The sequence below is a fragment of the Rhincodon typus genome, chromosome 3 (genome assembly GCF_021869965.1).
Source record: "Rhincodon typus isolate 14 chromosome 3, sRhiTyp1.1, whole genome shotgun sequence".
NCBI classification, from domain to species: Eukaryota; Metazoa; Chordata; class Chondrichthyes; order Orectolobiformes; family Rhincodontidae; genus Rhincodon; species Rhincodon typus.
In genome coordinates, this window is record NC_063334.1 from 122,909,483 (window position 1) to 122,925,259 (window position 15,777).

Sequence of the window (15,777 nt, forward strand, 5' to 3'; positions counted from 1 at the left end):
TCGGTGCCAAAGGTTTTAAACTATAAATTTGGATCCATCTGACTTTTTTGAAAGTGGCGTTGGGATTTTTGATTTCTGTTATCCATTGCCCAGTTATACCAGAGGAAAGCTTTTCTATCAATAGTTGCTGACTGTTAAAAGAATTATGTCTAACATTTTGGTCCAAGATTATGTAATTGTATAATCTAGTTTCAATTTCTACAGCATTGCTGTGCATCATGTAATGAAATCTTCAGTGTAAATTATTGGTCTGGTCCCAATGAGTGTACTGATGAGAATTCTTATATTTTGATTATTGTTTCAAAAATATGCCTTAATATAAAATGAAATTACTGCCATTTCATTGTCTGCGCCATAGAAAAATTAAAAGATTATCTTTGGAGAATGTGCCAATCTTCTCTGTGCTGTTGCTGGGTCTTAGTGTTAAGTGTTTTTAATGCCAGCATTAACCACCTACCTTTGTAATTATTTCAGTCAGCCTATTTAGACATGTCATGACATATCTCTGGGACAATTGCCCATTAATGTAGTTAGACAGAAACTAATTCCCCTGGTAAAAGAGGGAGATGATGCCTTAATCATAATATATCTAAACTAGTAATGCAAAGGCCCAAGGCAGGTTTAAATCTGACCACAGCAACTGGTGGTATTTAAATTCAATGAATAAATCTGAATTATAAAGCTTGTCACAGCAATGGACTCTAAATTCTGTCGGCGTGAAAATGTTTTTCACACATTGCTATTGCTTCTTTTGACAACTATTTTAAATCTGAACCTTCTTATTCTGAATCCCTTCACAAGTAGATTAGTTTCTGCTCTGTCCAGGCACCTGCTGTGATTTTGAACACCTCCAACAAATCTCCTGCCAGCTTTCTCTCCAAGAAATAGAGTACCAATTTCTCCAATTTTCTCATGTGACTGAAAGAAGTGAAAAATTAAAGGAATCAGACACAGCCATCTCAGAACCAGCATCATCCTCTCAGCACTCGCTGGTGCCTGCCCCTGTTTAGTATTCAGATCTCAATCTTGCAAACTACATCAGGTCAACTGTCAAAATCTAAATCAGGCTGGACAATCAAAATGTTGCCATGGGAATGGGAAGCACTTTGTGATGGTTCTAATTCTGTAAAACGTCAGGCGCAGAAATATTTGGTCTAACTGGTACCTGCAGTAATTTACAGTTCACCAGGACCTCTTGCCACTCTGCTTCATGTGCTTCCACTTTCTTTCCTCCACACATTGAGTTTCCTTTCAATGCATCAACATTATCTCCCTCAATGACTTTGAGATAGTGAATTCCATATTTTTAAGCCCACACTATTTAGTATATAAGAAATAGGAGTAGAATGAGGACATTCTGCCCCTGAAACCTGCTCTGAAATTCTCTTAAGATTATGACTGATCTGACCCAGGTCTCAACTCTTCTTTCATGCTCATCATAGCCCTCACTTGATATTTCAAAATCTATCTACCTCCTGTGTAAATATTTTCAGTGATCTAGCTTTCACAACCCTGTAGAGTTGAGAATTCCAGATGTTCACTTCCCTCTGGGAGAAGAAATTCCTTCACATTTAAATGAGTACTCCCTTATTCTATAGCTGTATTCGCTAGATTGAGATTACCCACTAATGGAAACATCACCTCAACAGCTATCCTGTGAAGCCCCTTCAGAACCTTGTATTTTTCAGTAAGATGACCCCTCGTTCTTCTAAACTCTAATTAATAAAGGTGTAACCTTCTGAAGAAGGGTCACTGGACCTGAAATGTTAACTTTGCTTTCTTTCCACAGATGCTGCCAGACCTGCTGAGTTTTTCCAGAAATTTCTCTTTCTGTGAGGATATTGTATAATGTATTAACTGCTCCATCCACCTGCCCTGCCACCTTAAATGATTTGTGCACAAATATGCCCAAATACAGCACCCCCTTTAGAATTGTAGCCCTTACTTCATATTGTCTTTCAATGATCTTCTGATCAAATTGCATCACCACAGTGCTGCTCCTTTTTCTGAGGTTTTTATTTTCAATGCTGGAAGCTGATTGCCTGGAGGACTAATTTCTTCTGGCACCTCTCTCAAGTTCAGGAAGGATGAAAGATTATGGCCCGTGCCCCCACAATTTTAACATCTCTTAAAAATCTCTGGATTCATCTTGACCAGTCCTGGCATCTAGTCAACTTTAAATGCCAGCAATCTTTATAAGATTTCTTCATTATTTGTTTTGAACCCATGTACTGACAGTTTTCTGTTTTGTCACCGTGGCTGGGGCAGCAATGACAGATGTAAAGTGTTTATTTAACACCTCTGCCATTCCTGCTGCCTCCATCTGAAAATCCCCTTCTCAGTCTCTAATTGGCCCTGCTCCTCATTTAACTCATCTTATTAAGTAACTTAATCAATGCTACATACACTGGTTTCCATTTATCGATGTTGCTTGTTACCAACTCTGAATGCTAATTAATTTGTCAGGCATGATTTTCCCTCTGTGAAGCCATACTGACTCTGCTTGATCATGTTCTGTCTTTCTAAATGCTTTGCTATTGCATCCTTCATAATAGTCACTAACATTTTCCTAATAACAGACATTAAGTAAACTGGCCTATGGTTACCTGATTTTTGTTTCCTTCCCTATTTAAATAAAGATGCTACATTGGTAGTTTTCAAACCCTTCAGCACGACATCTGAACCTGAGGATTCCTGGAAGATTACTTCTACATCATGGAAGATTACAACCGGTGCATCCACTATCTCTATAGCGACTTTCTTTGAAGTCCTAAATACATCCCATCATGTCCAGGGAACCTATCAGTCTTTTGTCACGTTAGTTTCTCTCATACTTTTCTTCTGGTGATATTGCATTCAATTCCTCCCCTCGTTTTGCCCTTTGTTTATTTAGTAATTTTTGAATGCTGTTACTGTCTTCTACTGTGAAGACTGATGTAAAGACAAACTTTATTCAACTCCTTTGCCCTTTCCTGGTTCCCCTTATTATTTCTCCACCCTCATTCTGTAAGGGATTTGGGTTCACTTTGGTGTCTCTCTCTTCCTTTGTATTTAATTTTTTAAAATCTCCTGGGGTCTATCTTGATATCATTTGTAAGTTCACACTCAAAGTTTGTCTTCTCCCTCTTTTCCAAGGTGGCGGTGGATTAGCAGCACTGCTGTGGGCTCCTTCGCCCAGGAGCCAGGAGCTCGTCTGCTCCATCTGCTTTTTATTTTTTAATCTTTATCTGCTTTTTAAAAAGTGTTTCTTTATTATTTTACCTTTTGCCGAAGCCGTTAAAACAAGTATCTTTACCCAGCCCAGGCCAGGCGAAGAGGAGGCTTCCAGCCCGGCGTGGTGGTCTTGGCCCAGTGATGACCCGGTATGGTAGCCTCATTCCAGAGGGTCTGCCTCAGCTTGGCATGTCAGCCCCCAGGTCTGATGGTCTTGTCCTGATGTGCAGGTCTTGTCCCAGCGTGGCAGTCTCGGCATGGCGAAGCTGTTGCCATGTTCCAGAGGGTGGTCCCGACTTGGTATGTCAGCCTCCAGGTCTGACGGTCTTGTCCTGGCATGGAGGTCTTCTTTGGCCGCAGCTGCCGGGTGTTCCAGCGTTTTGTCATTTTAATCAAACGGAAATTGATCTGAGATGAACTTTGTCTTAATTTTAACTTTTTTTTTCTTATCAATGACTTGTCATTAACACAGGCGGTGGTATGGCAACTTATAAAACTTTTCACTTTTTTTTGTAAAAATATGTGGCAAAAAATTGCTGTTCTGTTATCTTTTGGTCATTTTGTGTTTTTTTTCAAACTTTCCCAATTCTTTGGCTTACCACTTATCTTTGCCACATTGTATATTTTATCTTTCAGTTTGATGCTATCCTTAACTTCCCTGGTTAATCACGGCTGGTTTATTGCCTTCCTCAAATCCTTCGATGGTACATACTGCTGCTATTGAGCATCGGTGATGGAAGTGGATGTAGTATAACTTAAACTGGCTGATTTTCCTGCCTGCTATCGAGCCTTTTGTGTTTTTGGAGTTGTGTTCATTTCAGGCTTTTGGAAGCTTTAAGAGACGATTCTAGCTTTTTGTGGCTTTAATAAAATTTCCCAAAAGTGTTCTGTTAAACCATATGGAAAATGCTCACATCTTTAGCCTGCCCAATGATTATCATCTTTTGCTTACTGGATCCATGATGTCCTGACTCCCTGATCCCAGATTACAAGTTTCTGACATGGCCCTGTTATTTCTGTTTATTTTATAGCTATGTCTCGGTGTTTTCACATATCAAGATGGAACAAAGGACAATCTTACTTGTAGCAGTGTAGACTTAAAAATGGGACAAGATACTGCTTTAAAACAAGGAAATGTGGAATATGATGTTGCTGTTTTTTTTTAAAAATGTAGGTAAGGGGACCTCGTGTGTTGTAGCTACAAGGTAACCTTATGTAAGCAATCGGGGAGGATACAAACACCTCAGCTTGACAGGTGCATGCTCAGGGTAGTTTTGCCCACTGTTGACAGACTTTTGATTGGCCTTTCAACCAGGACCAATTCTGTATGTTCAGGAACACTCAGTATACTAACAAATTCTTAATTGAATCATAGAATCCCTACAGTGTGAAAGCAGGCCATTTGGCCCATCAAGTCCTCATTGACTCAGACCCACACCCCTACTCCATCCCTGTAACCCTGCATTTCTCATGGCTAATCCACCCAGCTTGCACAGCTTTGGACTGTGGAAATCACCTGAGGGTTGAGTTGAACCCGGGTCCCTGCTGCTTGGAGGCAACACTGCTAACTGCTGAGCCACTGTTCCACCCCAGCATTGATTCGTAGGTGAGTAGTTACAACTTTGTGTTTGGACAATATGGTGGAAGATCTTTCCTCTCCCATTTGTGAGTGGAGATGTAGAAAAACATGCCCAGCAGCTACTCTCTCTCTCTGCAAGTTCCCTTGAAAGAAAAAATGAATAAACCACCTTCACAGACACTGAAAGGGAAAATCCTCAACTGGTCAGAATTGTGTCTACAGCCTCAATTCCTGCTCAAAAGGAACTAAAATTGAACTGAAGGAAACCAACTCAACAATGCCTGTATTCCGGACTAGTGCCTGAACTGTGCTTCACCATTTTTGTTTCTTCCCCGCTAACACTTGTGTCCTGTCTCTTTGTATGTCTGTTTCTATGGGTATAAAATACATAACAGCAGCTCAGAGCCTGGGGGCTCTGCAATAAGTAACTCAGTTCCTGTCTTACCAGTGCCTATCCTGTATCAACAATGTACAACTCAACCACATGATGGACTACTTATCATTTACCTGGGTAACTGCAACTAAAGCAATACTCAAAAATCTTGACACCATCCAGCACAAAACAGCCCACTTGAATGGCCATCTATCCACCATCTCCAACATTCACTCCCTCCATCACCAATGCACAGTGACAGCACTGTGTACCATCCACAAGCTGCACTGATGTAACTCTCCAAAGTTCTTTCGACTTCACCTTCTAGACCCAAATGTCTATCACCTAGGAAAGGGCAAGGCCAGCACATATATGCGAACACCATTACATGCAAATTCCCCTTCAGGCCACACTCCATCCTGACTCGGAACTAGACCGTCGTTCTCTTCAGTGTCACTGGGTCAGAATTTTGGAACTCCCTCCCAACAGCACTGTGGGAATCTACACAAATGGATTGCAGAAGTTCAGGAAGGGAACTCACCAGTGCTTTCTCCAAGGACAATAGGAACGGGTAATAAACATCAGCTTTGCCAGAGGCTCTGTTGTCATGTTAACCAATAACAAAGTATTGGATAATGCTTTCAAAGAGCTGACACAGACGTGATGGGTTGCATGGCCTCCTCCTGTGCTGTAAGAATCTCTGAAATGTGGTGTAAATTGATGCTAAAGCTGAGCCAATATGCAGGTACAAAGAACTGTTTATTGCAGTGTTTACAATTGGTTAACTGCATCATCATATAAACTTTGATAGCTTGGCAGTAAAAGCATAGAATGACTATGCTTTTGACAGAGTACTGATTGGCAGCAGGTTCTCCCATTACAGTTAAGGAGTTGGAAACAACAATGGTTCTGAGCAAAGCACCTGTAATAATTGGTGTTTCAGACGTGTCATGCTCACAATCACTTCTGACCTATGAGCGCTTTTATTTACATCATTGATAAAACCTGTGGCTTGTGGATTGATCTATTCAGTGCCTGTTTCTCAGGGGATAGAGTGAGTCTCCAACCTGGGTTATAACCCTGCAACACCCCTCCTCCAAACAGCACTCCGGCTGACCCCACACCACGTGGTCTGCAGTGGTTCAAGAAGATTCACCACCACCAGAGCAATAAATGCTGGCATAGCCTATGATGCCACAGCTCATGAATGAAACACAGAGTCACAGAATTATTACAGTGCAGAGGCCATTCAGGCCTTCATGTCTGCACTGGCTCTCTCAATATATTGACTTTGCGCCAAACTCCAGCCTTTTCCCAATAAAACTGCACATTGTTTCCATTTACATAGACATCTAATGCCCTTCTTGAATGCCTCCACCACACCTCTTGGCAGTGAATTCTATACTGTAACTACCCTCTGAGTGAGAAAGTTTTTTTTATACCAGGAACGTGAGTGGGAAAAAAACAAGAATGGGAGGGGAAAAACTGAATGAGAATGAAAAACCAGGAATCATAGAGAAAATACTGGAAATGAAATAGATAACATCAGAAATGGGGGAGAAAACCCCTTGGAATGTATGAAAAAATCAGTAATAGGAAAGAGAAACATTGGGAACATAAGAGAAATTACTGGAAATGAGAGGAAAAGCAATGAGAATGGAAGAGAAAATGCATGGAATTGGAGCAAAAACATTGGGAACTTGAGAGAAATACTGGGAAATAGATTGATATGACTGGCAGTTTGTATGAAAATATCTAGGATGTGACTGAAAATAGCAAGACTAAATGTAATTCCAGGAATGGGAGAGTAAATTCCTGGACTGTGAGTATACATTTCTGAAATGTATGAGAAAATATTAGGAATGAAGGATAAAATGTCAGGAATGCAAGTGAAGATCCTTGGATTGGGATAGAAAATGAAGTGACAGTGAATGTAAACACCTAAAATGATAATGCAAGGAATGGGAGAGAAGGCACTGGGAATGTGAGAGGATATAGGGAATGGGAGAAAATACCAGACTGGGAGAGAAAACACTGGAAATGTGAGGGAAAATATCGGAGATATGCAAAAAAAATGGCAAGAATGGGACAGAATACCAGGGATAGAAGAGAAAACACCTGGAATTTGAGTTATACCCCCCCAGAGATGGGTTTGATAAAAGTAGGACTGGGTTTGGGAATTAAAAACATTGAGAATGTGAGAGACAACATTGGGAAGGTCTGTTATAAATACTGGGAATGAGAAACAGGAAAATGAGAAGAAACTCTGGGAATGTGAGACTTTGATAGGATTAGAATGGATGTTCTGCTGAAAGAATTTGCAGTTAGAACCTAAATTAAAATGCAGTACCTCCAAGGTGATATTCTCGGATTACTACCTAGGCTACGGGCAAACAGAGACAGTAGAAATGAAGTCAAGGAGTTAAATGCACAACTCAAAGATCGGTGTGGGAGTAATGGGTTTCAGTTTGTGGGGCACTGGCACTAGTACTGTGATAGATGGGAGCTGTTCCATTGGGATGGGCTTCACTTGAATCTGTGCTGGGACTGGAATCCTAGCAGATCAAGTAACCAGAGCTGTAGAGAGGGCTTTAAACTAATTAGCAGGGGGGAGGGTTTAGGAGAGGGACACTGTAGGCTTACAAAGCAAGAAGATATAGCAGCATTACAGGGCAGTTATTTGGATAACGATAGCCAGAGTGGCACAGAAATGGACAGAACATACGGACTTGAAAGAGCAGCAGTAAATAGGGTCAAAGGAGGAAAAAGATTGTAAGGCAAAATTAATGGTTCTTAAATGTGTGTTGTATCGGGAACAAGATAAATTAATTTACAGGTTAATGGGTATGATCTTATAACCATTACAGATACCTAGACTGAACGGGATCAAAACTGGGAACTAAATATTTAGAGATATGTAACTTTTCAGCCGGAAAATGTGGTGGGGTTGCTTTGTTAGTCCAGGATGGAATAAGCACAATAGCAGAAAATGATGCAGAATCCATATGAATGGAGGTAAGAAATATCAAGTGGTAGAAGGCACTGGGAGGAGTAGTCTAAAGGGCCCCTAAAGTGGTCATAATAGAAAATAAACCAGGGGGTAATCAGGGCATGTAAAGAAGGCCATACATTAATAACAGGTGACTTTGATCTTCATGTTGATTGGGAAAGTGAGATCAAAAGAAGTAGCTATGAGGAAGAATTCAAAGATCGTATTTGCGAATATATTCCTTGAACAATATTTTGGTTGTGGTGATGTGAAATGAGGCAGATTTTAAAAAAATGATTTCAGGGTGAAAGAATCCCCCCAGGAAACATTTACCATAACTTGGTAGAATTTAGCATTCAGTTTGAGGGGGAGAAAGCTGGGTTGGAAATAATGGTGCTAAAACTAAAGAAGGATAATTACAAAGGAATGAGGGCAGAACTGTCTAAAGTGCACTGGGAAAAACAATTTAGTGGCAAAGACAGTCGAGGAACAATGACAGACAATGAGGAAAATAGTCCATGGTTCACAACAAGAATATCAGAATGAAGACATCAAGCATATTCAAGGCTGAGACAGACAGATTTTTAATCAGGAAGGGAATCAAGGGTTATTGGGGAAAAGAGAAGGAAAGCAGAGTTGAGAATAATTAGATCACCCATTATCTGATTCAATGGTGGGGCAGACTTGCAATCTCAGAGGTATTTTAGTGCAGAAGGAGGTCATTCTGCCTATCATGCCTACACCAGCTCGTTAAACGAGCATGATTACCGAGTGCCAATCTCCTGCCTTTTACACATATTTCATATAGAACAACCCCTACTTCTTCAATCTAACATTGTAATTGAAGTTTCTCATTTCTGAAACTATTGTTGTAAATCGATTCTGTACATTCACATCTTTCCTATAATGTAGCAGCCACAACAGTACACAGTACTCCAGCTGAGGTCTAACAAGTGTCTTGTGCAAGTTCAACATCACCTCCATGCTCTTGTACTCTATGCCCCCATTAATAAAGCCAAGAGCACTGTATGCTTTATTAAATGGTCTCTCCACCTATCCTGCCACATCCCATGACTGAATAAAAGCAAAATATCACGGATGCTGGAAATCTAAAACAAACACAGAGAATGCTAGAAAACTCAGCAGCTCTGGCAGTATTGGTGGAGACAGGAACAGAACATTTTGAGTCCAGTATGACTCTAATCAAGAATAGTTGTGAAAACAGTCCAGCATTCTCTGTAGAAGTTCTGAAGAAGGCTCACTAGACTCGAAACGTTAACTCTGCTTTCTCTCCATAGATGCTGCCAGCTCTGCTGAGTTTTCCAGCAATTTCTGATTCAGTTTCTGATTTATACCATCCACAGTTCTTTGGGTTTTTTTCTGCCCCGTATTCTCTTTTTTATTAATGATCTGTGCACATATTTACACCGGTCCCTTTGCTCCTGCGCTTTTAGAATCGTATCCCTTATTTTATATTGTCTTTGAATTTTCTTCTGACCAAGTGCATCACCTCACACTTTTATCCATTTGAATCTCATCTGCCACCAATCTATCTACTGCGCCAACTTGTCAATGTCCTTTTGGAGTTCCATATTGTCTCCTTCACAGTTTACAATTCTTCCCAAACTTTGTGTCATCTGCAAATTTTGAAATTGTCCCCTGCATGCCAAGGTTGAGATCATTAATATATATCAGGAAAAACAAGGGTCCCAATATTGACTCTTGGAGACAACTCCACTATAAATCTTGCACCAGCCTGAAAAATATCCTTTGACCATTACTCTCTGTCCCCTATCACTCAGCAGCTACTTTATACCATGACCTGTACCTTTCCTCATAAGTCTGTTGTATGGCATTGTATCAAACGCTTTCTAGAAGTTATTTTTAGAAATCTTTACAGAAATCCATCTATATATCCACTGTATTGCCTTCATTAACCCTTTCTGTTACCTTTTCAAAAAATTCCAGCAAGTTACCGAAACACAACTTCTCCTTTAGAAATCTGTGCTGACTCTCCCTAATCAATCCACCTTTTTTCCGTGTGACGACTAATTCTATTCCAATTAATTAATTCTCACCACTGAAGTTAAACTGGCTGGTCTTTAATTGTTGGACTTATCCTTACAATCTTTTTTGAACAGGGCTGTAATGTTTGCAACTCTCCAGTCCTCTGGCACCTTCCCCAAGTCCAGAGAAGACTAAAAGATTAAGATCAATGACCCTGCAATTTCTACCTTCACTTCCTTTAAATTCCTTGGATGTATCTCATCTGATCCCGGTGTCAACATGGAATATCAATGTCTGTCCAAGACTTATTTCTTGTTAATTTTGAACCCTTTTAGTGACAGAGGTCCCCTCTTTGTCGCTGTGGTCTGAGCAGCAGCAGCATCCTCTTTCATGAAGACAGATGGAAAATATTCATTTAACACCTGCCTCCCTGTTTTGATCTCTCTTTGGCCCTGCTCCTCTTCTTATCACCCTTTTACCATCATATACCTTATAGAAAACGTCGGGATTTCCCTTTGTGTTTGCTGCATTTCCTCATAAATCGTATTCACTTCCTTTGTTCGCTTTTTCACCTCCCCCTAAACATTCAGTATTCCTGTTGATTCTCAATTGTATTTTCTGCCTTACACCTGTCATAAACACACTTTTTATTTCTAATATTAATTTCTACCTCCTTTGTCATCCAGTGATGTCTGGATTTGAATTATGGGCTGAATGATCTACTTCTGCTCCTACATTTTATGGCCTTATCGGTAATCACTGAGCATGTGAGAGAGAAACACTGGAAATGTGAATGAAAATACTAAGAATATAAGTAAAATCATACTGTGAATGTAAGAGTGAACCACCAGGAATGTGAGTGAAAAATGTCAGAAATAGGAAAAAATATACTGGGCGCCTGAAATTAGGATTAGGATTGGGAAGGATATATAGGAATATGAATGAAAATACTGGCAATGTGTGAGAAAACATCAGGTATGTGTTATAATAACTGGGAATGGAAAAGACTATATGGGAATGTGTGAAGGTAATGGGAATATGAAAGAAAAAGATTGGTTATGTGAGTGAGAATAATTTGGTCATGTGTCATGATGGATACATGGGAACAGAGAAACAGGAAAGAGGCAAAATATCATTTAAGTAGTGATAGATTGGGAAGTGTGAGCGTACAAAGCGATCTGGGTGTCATTGTACACCAGTCAATGAAAGTAAACAGGTATGTGCAGCAGGCAATTAGGAAGGCAAATGGTATATTGGTTTTCATTGCAAGAGGATTTGAGTTCAGAAGCTGGCATGTTTTACTGCAGTTGTACAAGGCCTTCATGTGAGATCATGCCTGGAATATTTGTATGCGGATTTGGTCTCCCTATCTGAAAAAGAATATACTTAGCATAGATGCAGCGCAGCGAAGCTTGTCTAGGCTGACACTGGGGATGGGAGGATTGTCCGTTGAGGACAGATAGGGCGACTGGGCCTGTATTCACTAGAATTTAGAAGATTAGAGGGGATCTGGTTGAAACATATACAACTCTAGCAGGTCTGTACAGATTAGATGCAGTGTGGATGTTTTCCCTGGTTGGGCAGTCTAGAACCAGGGGCAGTCTCAGGAACAAGAACAGAAATTGCTGGAAAAGCTCAGCAGGTCTGGCAGCATCTGTGAAAAGAAATCAGAGTTAACGTTTCAGGTCTGGTAACCTTTCCTCTGAACTGTCTCAGGATACAGGTTAAACCATTTAGAACTGAGCTGAAGAAACATTTCATCACTCAGAGAGTATCACAGAAAGCTTTTAAGGCCAAGTCACTGAGTACATTCAAGAAAAAAGATTCATGAATTTCTAGATTTTAAAGATATAATTTTTAAAATTCATTCATGGGATGTGGGCATCACTGGCCAGGCAGCATTTATTGCCCATCCCTAATTGCCCAGAGGGCAGTTAAGAGTCAACCATATTGCTGTGGGTCTGGAGTCACATGTAGGCCAGACCAGGTAAGGTTGGCATTTGCCTTCCCTAAAGGATATTAGTGAACCAGATGGGTTTTTCCAACAATCAGCAATGGATTCATGGTCATTATTAGACTCTTAATTCCAATCTCTTTTTTATTGAATTCACGGAAGGGAAAAGCAAGAATGTGGCATTAAGATAAAGGATCAGCCATGATCATATTGAATACTGGAGTAGGCTGGAATGCTGAATGGTTTACTCCTGATATTGGTTTATTTGTCTCTATGGAATAGTCTATTCTGCCCATCAAATCTGTTCTGCCAGACCCACAGAAACGTGACTGACTTTTAACTGCCCGCTGGGCAATTAAGAATGGACAATAAATGCCGGCCCCAGCCAGTGATGGCTACATCCTGTGAATGAATTTTAAAAATTGAATAGCATCAGGAATTTTGCACACATGACCTGGGAATTTGCTTTTGTGGTTTCCTGGGAGAATCAGTGAGAATCAGTGGCATGACCAGCATTTTGTTGACCATCTGAACTGTCTTTAGGAAGATGGGAGTGCACCCCTATCAAATCACACAACGGATGATCAGTAGAGCAAGTCCAGCTTAAGTTGTGGAGTTGGAGGAGCACAGCAGGTCAGACAGCATCCGAGGAGCAGGAAAGTCAACGTTTCAGGTCAGGACTCTCCATCAGGACTGTCCTGCTCCTCGGATGCTGTCTGACCTGCTGTGCTTCTCCAAATCCACATATTATTGACTCTGACTTCCAGCATCTGCAGTCCTTGCTATCTCCCAGCTTAAGTTGCGAATGGGATTCAGTGCACGGCGAGTGGAATAGGTTTAAATTGCAGTTGGTACACGAAGTTTCTCAGCCATCTGTGATGAGTCAGTCTTGCTCCTTCCTGGACACAAAACAAGAGCAATTAAAGTTAACCACATTGACAGTAAATAAAAGCTCTTCCTGCACCTTCAGATACAATGAGTGGCTGTTTCAATAGGATTCCACCCCCAACAACACATTGTAAAGAACATCAGTATTTGTGTTCAACACTGATACTGTGCAGCCGTCCCTATTTTAAAACAGAAAAAGCAAAACTTCCATCTATCTATCATCTTTAACACATCGTAAAGTCAAGATTACTGAAATGTAATTAGGCAGTTTGACACCAAATCACAAAGAGAATATCAAGACAAAACTTCATGGTAAGGTCCTGGGGAGTGTTGCTGAACAAAGAGACCTTGCAGTGCAGGTTCCTTGAAAGTAGAGTCACAGGTAGATAGAATAGTAAAGAAGGCATTTGGCACTCTTGCCTTCAATGGTCAGTGCATTGAGTATAGGAGTTGGGAGGTCATGTTGCGGCTGTACAGGACATTGGTTAGCTACTATTGTAATGTTGCTTGCAATTCTGGTCTCCCTGCTATAGGAAGGATGTTGTGAAACTTGAAAGAGTTCAGAAAAAATTTACAAATATGTTGCCAGGGTTGGAGGGCTTGAGCTATAGGGAAAGTCTGAATAGGCTGGGGCTATTTACCCTGTAGTGTTGGACCGAAGGATCTGTTTCCACACTGTAGGGATTCTATGATTATCAGGATTCTATGATTAATTTAGGATATCTGGTCAGCATGGACAAGTTGGACCGAAGGGTCTATTTCCATGCTGTACACCTCTATGACTGTAATTGCTCAAAGATATAGGTTTTAAGGAGCTTTAGATTCTGTGTCCTTATGTCTTTGTGTAGTACAATGGGACATTTCCCATGTTAAAAGCACTATATAAATGTAAGCCATGAAATTCATTTGGACTCTGCATAGATTTCATCAAATGAGTAATGGGTTCCATCGCTAGTCTCCTGATTGATGGAACTGAACGCACAATGGAAGATCTCAATAAACAGAAACTGTTGTATGTTACTGTCCCACTAAATCAGTATTTCCTAATAACAGATTGTACAATTTTCATTGTAAAGTCTTCTGTTCAGTAAATCAGAACAATCTCGAATTGAGGAAGTTCAGGCATTTCAATTTCAATCAATTTTTAATGAATCGTGAAGTAATGGTGGTTTTATATTAAAAAATCAAATTAATCATGAAGTACTGACCAACTGACCAACCAATTCTCACATCTGCTGTTCCATAGTCAGTCACAGTGAATTTTAATGCTTATTTATCGATGTGTGAAGACCACGGGTACAATCTTGGTGTGAGGTGGACAAGGTGTGTAGCAGAATTGGACGAAAAGTCCATTGAGGGCCACCTCAACGTCAAGATCATCTCATTCCAGGCAGTATTCTTGCTAGGCAGCAATGAGTTACCAATTGATGGGGATTATTGCTTGTTAAACACCTTGTTAATGCCACAACTCACTTCTTTAATATTCAGCCTCCTATCTTACTAAACCCACCAAACAAACTCTATATCAGGAAAACATGACATAGAAACCAGAGTGAGCAGCTGGCAGATTCATTTTCTCGGCTCCATAGCAGCAAGTCCAGGACGGGGGTGGGGGGTGGTGGGGGTGGAGGGGAGGGGGTTCCCTAATGCAGTTAGCAACCAGAGACACCAGTTAGGGGTCTGGGCACGTCTTGTCTGCGATCGTCCGGTCACGTTGGTCAAGGGGTGCGCCATGGTCAGTCTGTTGGGGTCTGTCCACAGAAACTAAGGAAGGGGGCAGGGGTGGAAGGCAAGTTTCGCCATTTCTGTAGAATTCAGCCTTGCCGGGTTATCCTCTGTGACTACGGCCTGCAGGCTCTGGGCAAGGGCACTGTACAATGCTGGGGGGAAAGGTGCTGCAGGAATTGACAAGGGGGATATAGTACAGTATGACTTGGTAGGATATGATAGAGCAAGGGAGATGGTCATCCATGGTTATGAGGACAAGTGAATAATCAGGCCTGGTGTGATCACCTTGTGTGTCAGGGGCTGGAAGGGAAACGTGAACAGGTTTTGCAAATGTCGGTGGTTGGGTAGGGACTAGGGGAAATGTGAAGCCTGTGGGATTGATTGATCAGCTATTGGATGGGGATGTTGGTGTTTGGGTCTTACTGGCATGGTGAGGCTGAGGCTGTAAACCATGGGCTGAGAAGTATTCGCTGTTACCGTCCAAAGTGCTGGAAATCAAAAGTGCACAATGGGGAAGAAAATGGCTGCAGCCACACTTGGAGAGGGCAGGGTAAGTGACTCGACCTGTGAGGGACGGGGCTGCAGCAAACACTGATCATTGGGCTTTTAAAGGAAAAGAACATTGGTTGCCAACCCACACAACATGGAGGCTGCCCTGCTCCCTGGCCACCCTACACCATTGACCCTCTCTGTGTGTTGCACCTCCCTGCGCCACCACAGCCTACGTTTCACCCTGATCAAATGCTATGTTTGCAAATTGTTGCCCCTGGTCCCAGACGGGAACCTTCATCCATCCAGGGAACCTTGTCTCTGGCAACAAAGTGTTGCTAGAAGCTGTGAAAATGTGTTTAGCACCTGCACATGGAGACTCTCAACCACAGGAAAGCTGACATCAGGTACACTTATGCAGAAACTGGCCACTTTTACATTTGCCACCAAAGTGCCCCCAATGTGTTTTCTTCTTCCTCCCCCCTCTCACTAAGTCTCAGTGTACCCTTGCTTCTACAGCTGGGTGCAGTAAGCCTGCTCAGCCGTTGAGCCCATTG

The 15,777-nt window shown here is 41.4% G+C and overlaps 1 protein-coding gene across 1 annotated transcript in view; it reads right to left on the reverse strand.

Annotated features, from left to right (window-relative positions):
- Positions 1 to 12,819: 12,819 nt before the first annotated feature.
- The window catches only part of LOC125482802, a 31,350-nt gene continuing 28,392 nt past the window's right edge, over positions 12,820 to 15,777 (reverse strand). The window contains exon 5 of the mRNA XM_048595152.1: positions 12,820 to 13,014. Within this exon, the coding sequence (XP_048451109.1) occupies positions 12,999 to 13,014 (16 nt within the window). The 3' untranslated portion in view covers positions 12,820 to 12,998. The remainder of the gene's footprint in view (positions 13,015 to 15,777) is intronic.